This window comes from Calonectris borealis, chromosome 3, assembly GCF_964195595.1.
Source record: "Calonectris borealis chromosome 3, bCalBor7.hap1.2, whole genome shotgun sequence".
Taxonomy (NCBI): Eukaryota; Metazoa; Chordata; class Aves; order Procellariiformes; family Procellariidae; genus Calonectris; species Calonectris borealis.
The window spans coordinates 43,845,352-43,859,684 of NC_134314.1; the positions used below are offsets into that span (position 1 = coordinate 43,845,352).

At 35.1% G+C, this 14,333-nt stretch overlaps 1 protein-coding gene across 4 annotated transcripts in view; it reads right to left on the minus strand.

Moving 5' to 3' along the window:
- EPHA7 (EPH receptor A7) overlaps positions 1-14,333 on the minus strand; it is a 161,549-nt gene that overhangs the window by 28,031 nt on the left and 119,185 nt on the right. For all 4 annotated transcript variants that reach the window (XM_075145508.1, XM_075145509.1, XM_075145507.1 and 1 more), the window contains exons 6-9: positions 11,448-11,572; positions 7,848-8,016; positions 3,690-3,798; positions 2,940-2,995 (exon numbers count right to left, since the gene is read on the minus strand). In XM_075145508.1, coding sequence (XP_075001609.1) covers positions 2,940-2,995; positions 3,690-3,798; positions 7,848-8,016; positions 11,448-11,572 — 459 coding nt within the window. The remainder of the gene's footprint in view (positions 1-2,939; positions 2,996-3,689; positions 3,799-7,847; positions 8,017-11,447; positions 11,573-14,333) is intronic.

Below are 14,333 nucleotides of genomic sequence, written 5' to 3' on the forward strand. Positions count from 1 at the left end.
TGATATACAAGAATAGGATCAAAAGTCAATACAAACCATAAATAATTTATAGTTGCTTTGTAATCTTTTAACTGAACATAAAATATTTTAAATTTGAAAATATATTGGAAAATAGCTTAGTAATCATGTGTATTTACATTTCAGATGGTATTACTAATCAAAAAAACCCTAAACCCTCATAAAAAGGAAAAAGCTAGAGAAATTGTTTAAGGAATGTAATGAATTTACATCCAGAGAATTTGAAATTTTGCCCAGATGTTGTATCTGCCATATTACGTATTTAAATTCTTCCAATTGTATTGATAATGCTGCAAATTTTTAAAATCATAAATATTTATTTCTTAAAACCAAAAAGGACCAGGGAAATGAGAAGAAAGCAATAGGTTAACCTCCCATAATAGTGCTTTCAGGCAGGGAGATGGAGAAAGAGCCATCCTCTTGTGTTTGTGATAAGGGGCCTGAATTGGAGGTAACCTTGCGAATCTCAAATGGGCCTCTGATGGTTCTTTATTCAAGCTGTCATAAAACATTTTGACAGGCCAAGGCTATCCTGGCATACCAACGTGAAATAGTGCTGGCCTGGATTTGAAGACATTGTTAAGGAGAAAATGGTAGGAGGAAACCAAATATAAATCTGAATTGTTTGACTAAACTCCTCTATTGTGTTTGTATCTTTAAGTGTAGCACTTGAGGTCACAGAGAGTTGAGGGAGACCGAAATGAAATATATGATACTCTATTAAATACAGTGCTTTAAAACCTGCTTTTAAAAAACGGTTACTTGTAAGTTTTTGTGTTAGGAAGGAGTTTGTTGTAAGTCACGTTTTTGAAAATCCAATCTGGTACCTCAGCACGGAAGAAGGTTGTCTAGATGTTATGGAGCAAAAGGACCCCAAACTGATATTCACATCTCTGTGACCAAGCTGGTGACTAAGCACTGGGTTCCATCTCATTCTGTACATGGTTACCAAACAAAATTAAACTAAACCTTCAATCAACAGACAATGAAAAACTAGCTTGGCAAAACAGTGATTTATATTTGGTGTTATGATTTTAAAAAGACTGTGTATGCTAACTGTTCTGACTGATTTACTGGATAAGCAGATTTCTTGAAAGTAAAATGAGGGAAACGAGCACTTATAAAGGCTCACCATTTCTGGATCAACTATTAATCATTAAGCAGAAGCTTTCATATTAATTCATTTACACTTTCACTGAAACAAAATACGTCACAGATAATGGAGACGAGGAAATGAATTATTTAGCTACCATATTCCTATTGTTTATATACTGAAATACAAGAATACATAGTTGATCTTTTCCTTCAAGGACATAATGGGTATTTTAAAAGTGAAAGCAGTAGCTCTTCTGAAGACGTGAAAAGCTTATAATGCATCTATGAGAGGCAAATTTCAAATCCATCACTCCCAGAATAGTAACATTTAAGTAACATTAGATTTTTGATGAATTCTTTAAAATCAGTTGCATTGCAAAGTGCACGATAAATAATTCTTATCTCATTATTATTTTCCGCCTTTCTTGCACAGATTATGAATTGATCGACTAAAGCCGCAATGATGTCACTACTTAGTTTAATACTCACTGCATTTAAACAAAATTATTTAGGTAGCAATGCATCTAAATTCAGGCAGCATGAACAAATACCAGCTGATCTGTTTTTTTCAGGGCAGAAAGGTGAAACGGAAACCTTGATCTGATTTTGAGTGGAGCTTTGGCTAGAACTACTCATTTAAAGAGGCGTGCATTGAGAAGATGCTACAAATTTGTGACTAGTGGCTACTTCATTCTGCATGTGATAATAGCTCATGATTTTAACATATAAATAAAATAAAGTAAAATAAGATAAACCATATGGCTTAAAAAAAAAAAAATCTGATGGATTTAGGCTACAGCTGCAACTATTGGTAGACAACAAAGGCTACATACAGCACAGCATGACTAAATGGTAAGTTCTATTGATATAAGAGTTATCACGTATGGGAGATGACTGGAAACCCAGGCATTGTTTTGTGTCAGAACCTATATTCAATTTAATTCTATTATGTGATTTTGCAATTTTGGATGCTCAAAATCAATTTGCTACTTAGTTTTACCATACTTTCTGAGTTAATGATTGATTCTAAAAGAAATTCAAACATTTTTAATTTCTCATGTCAAGATGATGCTACAACTGAAATGAGAAAGGGCCAAAATAAGAAAGTTTTTTAAACAGTATTTTGGTAAAACTGAAACTATTCTTGCATAAGCCTTCCTTTCCCCTTAAATTTTCTGTTGTCATTAACCCAAGAAAGATGTATTTTATTGAATTTTCCCAGGGTTCTAGAATAAGTTCAGATGGTAGCTGTGATTTTAACAAAAAAGGTTTTAGGTACCACTCTTAGTTAGGCAAGTGATTCTAGAACAGAAAAGAGTAAAGAAGTAGCTGACCTTTCCTTTCACATTAAATATTCTATTTTTAAGGACTTTATGTTTTGTAAATATTGATGATACAGTATTCACAATAGCAGAAAACAGCTTTTGAGCAGAACAGCTTCATTGTTAGGGTGATGCATTGACCCACACTTTCTTAATCTGGAGTTTGCCTGAGGTAAAGATCATATAGCCACTTAGCCAAAGGTCTCTCAAATACTGCACCTCAGAGGGATCATTAGGATGGTGTGAAACATGTATTCAAAGCAACCAAAAGGAAAAAAAAATGCAGAATGAAAACAACAGTGTATCACACACATGTATAGAAATAAAACCATCTGTGTGAGCACTGTTGACTTTAATCTGCATTCTTTTTGTGTAGGTCATGCTATTTACACAGCATTTTTGAATTTCTTATGGCTTTGTCTTTCATGGAGTGTTGTTTTAGTATTGTCTACACTATTGCAGTTGGGAATTTTTGAAAGGGGGGGAAAAAAGCAAAACACTTACAATGAAAGTAAAGTTCTTCATCCCCTTCTTGATCAGCTTTGCTATAGCCACAATGCCTGAAAAGAAAGACGCCAGTTTTACTGGTAAATAATGATTTACTTCCTCACATGTAAAGTCCTGACAACATCAGTTCTGCAGGCTGGGATTTTCAGGCACTGAGCACCTAACTCCTGTAGGCCCTTTGAAAGTTTCAGCTATAATTCTCTTGAGGGCAGAGTTTTAAATAAATCATGAACAGTTGCAATCAAAAGGCTTTTGTATCAAATACCAGTTGGGACAGGTCCTAAAGAGAAAATTCTACTTCTGGTGAAAAGCTTCTACGGATAAAACAGAGGATTAAAGAACTTGAAAGTAGAACACAGTTTTACATGAGGGTATTCTTAAACTTACTGCTGTGCCTCTTTTTCTTGCATGTAAAGTCATTTAAAGGCTGATCAGATAAAGTGTCAGACTTCTCCACGTGAGAAAACTGAACAGAAAGAGGGACTTTGAGGAGTACAGGTAAAGAATCTGCTGGGGGTTCCTTTTACAGCACATTTACATAGGACAAAAAGAGCATCTTGATTTAAGTGTGTCTTGCCAAAGTAAGAGGACGAACTCTATAATTGATAATGGGATTTAAGTGAAAATTGTCCTTACTTAAAATGACTTCTGTTTCAGCTTTGCAAATTACCACCCCTGATTAGACTATGTCTCAGGAGTTCACAAGAGTGGGGTCAGATGCGCTTATGCTTATGCAAGGTGCAATACCTTCGCCCGATGATGAATCCAAACACCATGAAGACCAGAATGATGGTTCCTGCCACAGCAACCACAGCTATGATAATAACAGGATTCTGTTCACTGGAAACAGCTGTGGCTACAAACAGAGCACAGAGCAGAGATTAGTTTAAAATTATTCCCTACAAAGGAACTGCAAAAAATTACGTCAACCTTCATGAATTGCAGACTGTTAGTTTACCTTTTCAGTTAAACTGAAACTATTAAATTGATAAAGTTAGTCTGAAGAAGGGCCTCCATTGGAAATTCATCCAAAGGCTGGATGAGTTAATGATCGTCTACAGAGAATATAAAGAAGCTATGCTGGAATTGACTTAGTCAAAGTGGTACAGCCATTAGCTGAAAGCCAGCACCAGCCACTTCCACTCCCTCCTACTGCTGCGCTGCCTTCTGTTTTGCTCAGTGGTTGCCTCCTTCCTAAAAGGGAAGTCCTGGGTATCCCTGTAAGGGGGGACGGTAGGAGAATAATCCCTGAAGAGCTCTGCTCCTAGCCTCCCCCCTAAAACCTGTAACTTTGATGGTACCCAAGGAAATAGTGTCTTAACTATAAGAATGTTTGAGATGAAACACTATCTATTAACACAGATTTCCTGGTTAGCATATTTCTATCTCTTACTGCTATTAATCATTGTAAGTCGTTATTATTCTCATTTGTTTCTGTTAGCAACGAAAAGGTGCTTCCACATATACAAAATGGAATTCTCCATGCTTCAGAGAATTTACGTGCTAAAATATCCACACATTATTGCTCTCTTTATTCAGATATGTCAATGCTATTTATATATGCAAATGTATGCATGTCACATTAATGTAAACTGAGGATGTAAATACTTAGCCCGAGAAACCTCAAGGTTTGTTAAACACATTTCTCGTCCGACCTCTAATGAGGGTGGCCATATACTCAGTCGCATTAAATGAGTACTGCTCTGCTGAACTCTATGGAGCTATGCTGGTTTGTAACAGTGAGGATCTAGCCCAGGAGACTGAGAATAAAGGAGGAGACATCAGGCAGTGATGCTGAGCAAGGCACTGTGAAAGTGTGTCATCTGGAAGTAGCAGAGAGATAAAAGAGGAAAAAAAAAAGGAAACCCAACTGATATAGCTGATTAACTAAATTGTAGATGGTATGTTAATATGGTTAACTGATGGTAGTGGTAACTGAAGAGGAATGTCTACATGAGGATTTTATGGATTCCACAGAATCAGGTTCCTGTTGCAGACTTCAGAGGTTCCTATAGAAACAAACAAACCCCTTCAATTACAAAAAGCACAGGGTCATCTTTAGATCCACTGGCTACAAGTCACTTAACATAACTTTTAAATACTTCAGTGAATCAAAAGATAAAATTACCACTTAAGTGGTAATATAAATAAAAAATAAATCTATGGATTTATATTTTCTTCCTGAGGGACTTCTGCCTCTAATAACCAGCAACGATTCCAACAAAAAAAATACAATGATTAAAGTACTTTGATCTGTGGCAAACACAGCATAGAATAGAAATATCCTGCCTTTATAAAGCATTTTTCTTCATAATTTTGAAATTTTTACATAAATATGTATGCAATGCCAACGTGTATGATATCTGCAAATACAGGTATAAAATATGCATATTTTATATATCAGATAATATTAATATAATGGACATAGCTCCTCAAATATTGAAAAGTGGCCATGCAGTTTCTATTACAATTCAGAAACCGGAGCATAATAAAAAAATCTACTTAATCAACAGCACCAACCAAAAGGTGCCAACCAGTTGAAGTGCCAGGAGAAATTCAGGTAGGCAACATGACTAGCTGACTGTGATGGTCACTATATATACTTACATATACATATGTGTGTGTATATATATATACTCTCATGAAATATATATTCTTAAAATACTTTGACATATTTAAAAGCTGCATTCAGAAATCCACTGGAAAAATGAGAAGCCAACGCCTCTTAACTGTAGCATAACACTGGTTTACTACTCACCGGTACTTCACTTGAGGTATATTTCCTAAAAATGACCCAAAAAAGGTCTTCCTTTAAAATGTTAAGAAAAGACTAATTTGATTAGCCTGCAAGTTCTGATAAAACTACAAATAAAATATGAGAAGAAAATATTTTTGTGTAAAACAATTCTAGAAGAATTTAATGGAATTTACTTTTTACTAACAATTTAATTAATTCTGAAAACCATATATGGAAAATTGTGGATGCTTATTCTTGATGGGAATTACATTCTATAATGTCCTGTCAAGATAATGGAAAATATGCCACTTTTAAAATTTTCTTTAATGAAAGCATAGGATATTTTGCATGGCATGTGAAAACACAAAGCTGGCCTGTGATAAGCGAAAAATCTGCTGTGCATACTGGACAAGTATGTTGCTGGTTTATATGTTGTTTTTCATCACCTGAGTCAGAAAAAGGGTACACGAGCATGGTCAGTGATGCATTTATTCTAGGATTTCCTAATCTTCCATATGTCAACCAAACCCCAGTCAAGACTGTTTACTTCTGAAATTATCTTTGCTAATCTTAGCAGCTACCAGTATGCTTACATTCAGTATATAAAAACTACTCAGGTAATTAAGGAAATGTTGGGGAAATATTTTGGTCGACAAATTTTAAACCACTGTGGACAATAAACTAGCTAATTAGCAGAAATTTATGACAGATTATGACTTCCAATTTGTTTTCCAGAAATCTACTCAAAATAAGAAATTACTTCTGGCTGTACCTCAGGTTCCCATTCTGCAAAATGGGGATTCTGCTACTGACTCTTTCTAAAGCAGAACTCTATGGATGGAAAGCATGCTACCAGACACAGAGCTAATAATATTAGTAATAACAGTTTATTGCTGCTATTATGATAATTACTATCTCAATTATGTCTATTAGACATGTGCTATTATTCATTATTGATAGTTTTCGTATTCTGTGTGGAATCAAGGTGGTATCAAGACTTAACTACTGTGTTTTAAGAATACCCACAAATTGTTCAGGCAACATCTGGCTGCAATTAATAAGATGCAATAGTGTGTGTCCGCACCTTAGATATGCTGCACAAAGCGCAGAAAGCAGAGTTGGCATCTATACCCTTTGAACCTGTAGGCTATGTATCCTCAGCTCCAAATCTGACTGACTTGCTGTCAGGCAAGTCGACCTGAAGCAAATGACCCAAAACAGAGTAACCAAATTTGGGTCTGCAACGGAGCAGTGAAGCTGCCAGGGACACAGGCAGTTCCCAGCTCATGGCTGCCAGGTCTTAGTGATGCTAGAGTTTCTTTCTGAAGACCCAAAATGTGGAAGATTTTCTCTAAGCATGCATGCATATATCTACATTGGTGAGGAAAAAAGGTATCAGTGTGACAAATAAGTGCACAAGATTGGTTTCAGCATCAAGGAAAGAACAAGCTCTCCCAAAATGTTATCGCTCTGCTGAGATGTCACAGCCAGATTCTCTGGTGTACTGGACTGAGAGAGTTTGTACTTCAGTTTCATACTTTCCATTGTGAGGGGTTTTGAGAGGTTGTTTTTTCTTTACACAGCTTACAACTTATTACATGAGCCTTAAGGAAACCTAGTATCTTTGAGAACTCTGTTTCTTTACTAAACCAAGTTGAAACTAGCCAATGAACTCAAAAGACACTAAGGATGGACGTACAGCTTAAGCAAAACACAGACACAAACAAAACTATAAAGAGTTTTTTCAGGAAATCAAACGGAGAAAATGGCCTGGAGAAGCCTCTGTGGGTTGAAATCTCCTCTTCCCTCCTCTCCCCAGTTACAGAAGAATCTAGGAGAGTTCTTCAGCTCACCAATACTCACTTCTCTTGTGGGAGGAAAGAGGTGTGTATTTGAATGAAAAACAAATTTCTTTGTGTTAGGAGGACATCAGAAAAGAAGAACCTGACATGTTACAAAACTTCTCCAGCTAATTATGAGTGTAATTCGTAGTTCCATGGTAAAAGAACTAATTGAAGTTCATCCTTCAAATACGGTGACAAAAATCCACCTTCATGTGGAACTTCATTCTTTCTAGTTTTAATAATATTGCCTATGACTCTTTCCTTTCTTGCTTTACTTACTACTTCTACTGAAAGTGTTAATTTCCTATAAATCTAATTGTTTACCTGTGGCTTCTTCTAGTGTGGCAACATCCAGTCTTGGGCTGTAATTTCCATAACCAGCAGCAGTAAAAGCACGGATCTGGAAAACATACACTGTTCCTGGCTTTAAGTTATTAATAGAAGCTGAAGTGGACTTGGTTTTCACTGTTGAATAGGTCCTCTCCCTTTGATCCTGGAAACAATAAGACAAAAGATTAAATGACATTTACAGGTCAGATTTTATCATGGTTGCACATCAGCAACTGACAGCCAGCCTGGGTAGTTTATTTCAATTTGTTGAATGCTTTTTTTCCAAACATAAGAAATAAAGTGTACTCTGTGGAGTATTACAAAACACTGTCAATGCAACAAGGAGCTCTAAGTGTAACATAAAATTCAAATGGGATGCTTATGTTGTTACTCATAAAACATCCAGACATAAAATGATTGCTTCTTTGGCTCTGATTACATTTTGTGAAATTTTGGTGAGAAAATAGCTTGACCACAGCTTTCCACGGGCATCTGCGGGGTCTAAACAGTTCAAAGACAGGAAAATCTGTTCTTTCATGGTCAAAACACCTTCCCGTGTTACCTTCCAATACCTTTTAAAAATACAATACTGCCAATGTATAACTGGCTGGATTTTGCACCAAATTCTGAAGTCCTTAACTCTGTTTTCACTTAGTTTTTTTCTCTGGCTTTTAGTCTTTTTTTCAGGTTTTGACTCTATGGCATCAAGAAGAGCCCAGGGAAAGAAGCTCAGTATGACACCCCCAAATTTGAAGCTGTAACATTACAAACCCTATGAGTAATAACTCACTTTCAAATACTATAAAAGCTGTGTCACAGATCCTTACAGTATTCAAAAAGTTCTACTTATTCATCACATTTACTGATCCAGATTATCTTTCAGCATAGATATGTGCAGTCCTGTTGATTTTCGGTGGCAGATGCAACCCTGATTTGAAGGGCAGAAGAGATGAATTAACCAACCATCTGAATGCACCACATGACCAGAGAAGCATGAGCCGTACGAGGCAGTGCTAATGAGATGGATACAGAGGGAAGGAATAAATCTGTAACTCATTTCAACAGCACTTTGCCAGCTAAAAATGATGGAAAGCCTTCCCCTTCGCAGTCAGTAAAGCAGCAAAGGCATTTGCTGAAATACAGGGTTAAATACAACATACATGATTTCTTTTCTGAGATTCAGTAATGGCTTCTCCTGGGTCTTGCCCAGTCTGTCATTTGAGCAAGCCCACCGGCTCGGCTAGCAACGATTTTTCCTATCTTCTCCAAGAGGGTTTAAATCATCTGTAAGTGAGGACCATGGTGGAATGTATGTTGGTATGTGAGAAAGAACAGGAATGCTTGAGAGATAGAAACAAGTGTAAGGAAACCGTAAACAGTCAGATTCGGGACTGTAAGCCACAGTGGAATTTCAGGGTTTGGGTTTTGATGCATAAATAAGGCTTATTTGAATTGCCAACAGTTCTTGCATTCAAAATAAATAAATAACAAAGAAATAAAAATAACCTGCGCTAGAAATCTCACAGGACAGGCTTACTTGGGAGATTTCAGGCAGTTTCCATTCCAGCCCTAGCCAGAAGTGAGAGGTGAAAAAAACACTTATCAGAATATTTCAGAACCACAAAAATGTTTGATTTAAGTTGGCTCTAAAAGGAGCTGAAAGTTCAAATCTTTTTTTTTTTTCTTTTAAATTAATGGAACAAAACTTAAACTGCCTCTCTCGTTCTGGGCAAGAAGCTTATGAAGTAATTTTCAAGCTGAACTGCATTATTTTGGAAGGAAGGCAAGCATGTAAGTATTTGTGTTGAAATTGTCTCACTGAATTAAAGGTATATAGTTCAGTTTATTTGTGACTGTTCATAGGATGAGCTTCTTATTCTCCTTTATTAATTTCACTGTAATAAGTATAATACTGGTAGGTTTCATTCCATTACAAAAGAAGTTTAACGTCAGTTCTTGTCTTTGCAAACATAAGAAACTGGCAATGAAATTCTGCTGTTTATGTGAAGTAACATGAATATACAGGGAAAATAATAAAATTCACATTCTAAAAGTTATCATTTTATGAAAAGTCTATTATCTTGAGCATTTTTCTGTCATTTTCTACTACCCATTTAAATTATTTATTTTATTGTTTTATAGATTAGAAATTACTCTGCATATTAAAAAAATCCAAGTTTTTTGGTTTGTAGTTTGGTTTTTTAAGTTTTTTTTTTGCGTGGAGAACAGTTTGCCTTTGGTAAATATGTAAACTTTTTTTTTTAATCTATGGACTTTATTTGTGTGTCTGCACACACACGCATGCTTGAGGAACAAAAATTACCTGCTAAAATTAGTAAAATTCCCTTAAAAGAATTGTTTAGCTATCTGTACATATCTAGTAAATTTTGTTATGAGTCATTACAATGAACAACTTAAACTGGGAGTTAGCATCAACAAATAAACATTCCTTTCCCAAATCATATAAAGATCTTTTGATAAGTATATTTGTGTAATTCAGCACTGAAAATTAGATGTGACACTTGATATTAGATCCAATCTGGTCTGAATTTACCTAATTTTATGTTACCTAGTAAGCTGACATGCTCTTTTTGATATAGTGGTGCTATTACCTTGTTTGCAGAGATGAAATGTCTTCACAAGTGATCACAAAGGAGCTCCTTTGTTCATTTCTTTGCATTTTAATTCTTTCCTTTTCCTCCCAGAATGTTTTATAAAAATTAGGAATATGTTACGTGCTACAGTAAATTTCCCAGAAAATCTGGAGAAGCCACACAGTCTGGGTCCCATGACAAACATGTAGCTGCACAACCTGCCTTCACTCTGCTTTCATCCAGCTTACGGTTGCATGTGGCCTTACTTATATGCTTGTCAGAATTTTTTTATTCTGGAGTACTTCAAAGTTATCATGAACGAAACCCTGGACACATTGAAATGAATGGCAAAACTCTGACTGACATCAATAAGATTGCAATTTCACTCTACCAGAAACAGAGATCACTTCATTTACTATTGAAAAGCAGCCCTCAATTCATTATTGTGTTGAGAGAACAAGTGAAAAATAAATCTCACAATGTTGGGACTTTTTAAAAGGACAAATAAAGAATATTTAGCAGCTGAAACTGTAGGAGGTGCTTTGGAAGTTTTCAGACATCAAGTCAAAGCAGCCCAGCTCATAAGGAAATACCAAATGCAGTCAAGAGTTGTATTTGATATATCATCTCAAGACTGGCATTGCAGTGACACAGAAGGAAATGAAACAAGCTTTATACACAATGTAGAAGAGACAGGAAAATGACAAATATCATGGTAAAATATCCAAGTCCAACTTAACAAAAAAAAAAAAAAAGCGGAAAAAAGGCAGGTTTCAAGTGGATATTTCATTTTTAGGATACCAAAATACAATATATGGGACATATGATAGCAATAATAATTGCAGGGATTTGCTAGTTATTAAAAATGAGCAAGATCACTGTGACTTTGAAGAGACAGGATAGTTGATAGCTGATGGCTTTAACATTGTTCCACAACACAGCAAGCCAACACGAAGCAAACAGCACATTGTTGCGCATTACAGATAATCTTAGCACTTACTTTCTCATAATACTTGATTTCATATTCAGTAATGACTCCATTGGGATGTTCTGGTTCCTGCCAGGAAAGCTCCACGCTCCTCTGCAGCACTCTCTCTTTCATTACTCCACTAACTTGCGAGGGAGCTGTTTGGACAAGATATGTCAATAAATAAAAAGCAAATTTGTTGGATGCCTAAAATCAAATGTCATTACTGATCCGCCCCATGCTGAGCCACTTTCATTAAGGTAAAAGAAAGCGTCTTTTCATAGCTTACAATTCAAAGCTAATGAATATTCAAGCAGGACCCTATTACTGTTCATAAACTTATGGAAATCGAATTAAAGTGCAAAGAGCAAAAAGTGTCATTGTTCAAGTTAGTGCAAAACCGAGATTGATGGGATAGGAATAACAATTAAGCAAATTAATTCTGATTGAGAAAGCAAGGTAGATTTTTAGATTGATATGTAATAAACTAAGAGTCTAAATATTTATTGCATATGTTTCTGAAATGTGCATAAAAAGAAAAATAATGTTTTAGAAAGAAAATCACATTTTAGGTTGATTTCATATAACTGATTCTAACTCTGTTTAAAAAATAATCTGTCACACTATCAGATTACGGTATGACTTGGTGATGGAAACAACTGTGTTAAGAGACTAAACCCCCTCTTTTTCATTAGTTCGAATCTTTCCAGGACGTTCTTTCTTTAGAGCTGAAGTTTCCATATTTCGTCGGCATTTTTTGAAAGTGTGAGACAATTTAAGAAATAGATCTTATGAAATGAAGGGGACACTGTCTTCCTCTGCCTCACTCTACAGAGACATACATACATGCACACTTGCACACGTGCACACATACACACAGTTTCCTAATAAACATCACCCACAAACAAGCACCTTTTGAAATTAAAAAAAAAAACAATGTACAAGCATTGTAGAGCCATTGACTCTCATTTAAAAATGTTTAAGAGAGAATGTAATAGAATGTGAGAGACTGAAAAACTAACTTGCTTTATCAGTTTATCTCATGTTTATCAAAAAAGAAAGATGGCAGATTTTCTTCTTGCATGCACTTCCAAAGGAGGCCCAACATCACACTTTTCCTCAAATATACATCCTGCCTATATGGATGTAGCACAGAAGTCCTGTAAAGCCATAGCTCTTTAAAAACCAACTATGGCATTGGAACCATGCAGAAATTGATCTTGTTCTCTTTCAATTCAATGGAAATAATTCAAGGGTGTAACACTGCTCATGCAAAAGATAGATAAAGAAAGGACTTGATCTTCAGCCCCCTGCAGTTAAAAGCAAAATGACATTTACGTGTACAGGAACTTGGTCATATTCTGAGAGCAGATTCAGACACAGGAAAGGAAATGAAAATTAGAGATAAATTTATTTATATCTTTTCAAGTATAGAATCTAGTAGTGATTCTATACTTGAATGTTTATTTGAACAAAAATTCTGAAAAATTGAAATCTTTTTCTAGGTAAAAAAAAGAACCACCTTATTTCAGAACTGTATATAAAGCTTTCACTTTGTAAAATGATGTACAGTCTTCAGATAAAACAGGGTTCTTATCTCACGAAACAAGCAGGTGAACTTCATTTTCTCTTTTACCATTCACCTGGAGTTTAATTAGAATAATTCCCATTCTAGTATTCTTTAGCACACACACTTTCCTCTATTTAATTTAAAAAAAAAAACATACAGAATGGACACTCCTGTAGCATTAAAGATAAAAATATAACGACAAAGTAAAAAGATCTACAGCACAATCAAGACAATAATCCTCTAAAAAACTTAAAATTTGATTAACTTCTTATTTTAGTTGTGAAGTTTCTAGCCTTTTTTATTATAACATGTATATTCATGTAGGTTTTTAAATTAAATTTATTTACATTTCATTAGAGGCTCCAAGAGTCCATGAAAATTAAGGATTGAAGCCATGCATGATAATTTTCATTATGAACTATTATGTTGTATATAACCAATATAATCAAAGTTGAAGACCCCTTAATGTAGGCTGCCTAACTGATAAAATCACAAAATTGTATAATGCAAATACCATGGGTTGATACACCATTCCAAAGCCAGGATCTCTCTTTCACTCTTCTTGTATTCTCTTTCTAAAAGCTTAGAGTATTTTCACTCTCTGATTAGTGAAATATATTCTTTTTCGTAGCTAAGAGTCTGGAATGCAGCAAACTAATTTACTCTAAGTTTTCTTTGTCGTGATTAACTAGTTGTCTTCTTTGTCTTAATAAGTACCACAGCATCCTAGCTGAATTTCAGAGAGGTCGTTATGTTTCATGTATGATGTTCTATCTCATCCAGATAAATGTTTTCCAATTGCTAATTTTACATTTTTAGATGTCAAAAATTGTTAATGTTCATACTTATCATGAAACAATTTTATATTACCTAGGTCACTGGAGTTTGATCTCAACATTTGCTGCCTTTTGGTTTAGCTTATCAAATTTTTTCATTCCGTTGGTCATAGCATTCATTTTTTTAAAGCAGTGAAGCAAAATGAACTTGCTTCCTTGGGTATTAGTTAACTGTGTACATGGGGAAGGAACAGCAATGCAGAGAAGGAGGAACAGAGAAGGGGTAAGATTTTAATCAGGGAAGTGAAATATACTATGTGAGATTCCTATTAACATCTGTGCAAAGTACACCACAAACAGGCATATTCCATTCTTAAGGAATTTCCATTCAAAACAAAATCTCAGTCATTTATCAACATTGCAAGACAGCATTCAAAAGTCTTAAATAAATGCATTCTTAAATATATTTCCCGTCAGTTAATATTCTTTTCATTCAAGAATGGTCAGATTAAAAGCTGGTTTTGGTTTTGGGGTTTTTTGGTTGCGTTTTGTTTTTTTTTTCCCTCTAACTAA